This window comes from Triticum aestivum, chromosome 1B (genome assembly GCF_018294505.1).
Source record: "Triticum aestivum cultivar Chinese Spring chromosome 1B, IWGSC CS RefSeq v2.1, whole genome shotgun sequence".
Taxonomy (NCBI): domain Eukaryota; kingdom Viridiplantae; phylum Streptophyta; class Magnoliopsida; order Poales; family Poaceae; genus Triticum; species Triticum aestivum.
In genome coordinates this window covers 591,625,582-591,627,236 of record NC_057795.1, presented here as the reverse complement: position 1 = coordinate 591,627,236, position 1,655 = coordinate 591,625,582, and the positions used below count along the sequence as shown (strand labels likewise).

General features: G+C 47.9%; 1 protein-coding gene across 1 annotated transcript in view; it reads right to left on the bottom strand.

Moving 5' to 3' along the window:
- Positions 1–743, bottom strand: part of LOC123096398 (peroxidase 2-like) — a 1,591-nt gene extending 848 nt beyond the window's left edge. The window contains exons 1-2 of the mRNA XM_044518136.1: positions 286–743; positions 1–202 (exon numbers count right to left, since the gene is read on the bottom strand). The exon at positions 1–202 is cut by the window's left edge and continues 848 nt beyond it. Of these exons, the coding sequence (XP_044374071.1) occupies positions 1–202; positions 286–513 (430 nt within the window). The 5' untranslated portion in view covers positions 514–743. The remainder of the gene's footprint in view (positions 203–285) is intronic.
- Positions 744–1,655: the final 912 nt, after the last annotated feature.

The window sequence follows — 1,655 nt, the reverse complement described above, 5'->3', positions numbered from 1 at the left end:
TGCTGAGGATGCAGGACGCGTCACGGGCCGCGAAGGCAACGATGTCTGCACAGGAGACGACGGCCGGGCAGGCCGCCTCGAGGGCGTCCTTGATGGCGTCAATCAGCTCGAAGCCGCGCAGGGAAGGGTCGTTCGGCGGGCTGAGTTTCTCCGGCGTCGGGCTGAACGGAGTCGGGTCCAGGAGGACGGAAGCATCACAGCCCTAATCATGGACAACTCAATGAGATAATCAAGTCTGGCTAAATGGCTGTAGACATACATATATGTCTGCAAATTCGTTAGTACCTCGACGAAACAGTCATGGAAGAGCATGCGGATCATGGCAGCGCCATTGCCGGGGTTCTGGGAGATGGCCTTCTCCATGACGCCCTTGACGACGGCCTCCGCTTGGGGGCACTTGTCGTGGTAGTAGCCGATCTCCAGTGGCCAGAAAGGGCTGGCCTGGCACCCCACAGCGAGGAGCAGCAAGGCACAAGCCACAAAAACCTGCAGCTTTGCAGCAATAGCCGCCATTCCTATTTCTTCGAAGCTAGCAGTTAGCTTGACTAAGATTAATTGGATATAGGAAGAGAGATCAAGTGTATGCTGCTATATCGGTGGAGTATGCCTGTTGCTACAACTCAAGCTGCTGGAAGCTACTTATATAGGTGGGCACTCGAAGACCTAGCCTTGGCCGAGAATGCACAATTGCACGTATATGTTGGCATGTGCTTAAATAACAATGATTATCTTGGCTTCTTTGGAACGTTACTGCACCGGGTAGGTGCCACCAATCGTCACTGAATTCGCTCATTGAACTCCTCCAACCCAGTGGCACCGAAAACTAATCAAAGAGCCTCTTCGGTAATGACATTTTTCCGAAAAGGATGAATCATTATCATGAATCTAATGATATGATACATAAATAGGATATTTTGTACTAACAAACAGCTAGCAGTACTAACCCTGATGGTTACATGCGGTTGACTCGACTGATTTAGTGATGTATGAACCGGTAATATACATAAGCTGGAGCTAGCTGTTTCGTAGTACTAGAGTGCAAGCGGACGCGTCCGCGACGTCTGAAAGCGTCAGCGAAACTGAAAAATAAGCTAATCATGGTTACTTCAACAATCATGGTAATACAAAAAATGATCAACGCGACTTCGCGGACGCCTCTGGCTGCATCCCTATAGCCAGCTCCGTGTTTCTTTCTTTCATGTTTTGTGTATACGATACAATATGATCCACCATACCAGTGGCGAGTAATGCTACACACACACGGGCACTTCACGGGGCTTTACGGGCTAATTTGAAATTAGTGGTTGTGATTTAGTTAAGTAGGACGGGGCCCACACTTAAAATGTGGGACCCCTGTTTTTCTGCTCGTTGAGAGGTCACGTAAATTATGAAAGTTTCATCTGTGCTTCGTCTTCTTCAAATCCGTTAGGGCATTTTTAAGGGCATGCTGGCGTCAACTAATAATCCCTTGGTAGTGGTAGTATGAGCTTTTCCCTCGCATAGAAAAGAAAGAAAAAGAAAGGCAGTATGAGCTTTTTAGCAGGTGAGACATACGTACGTTCCAGGAAGCGTCATACACTTCAATTGTGTCGTCGTCTCTTTGACCAGTTCATTTGTCACCTCTGACCATTACATAGCTTAGGTACCTTTTTTTT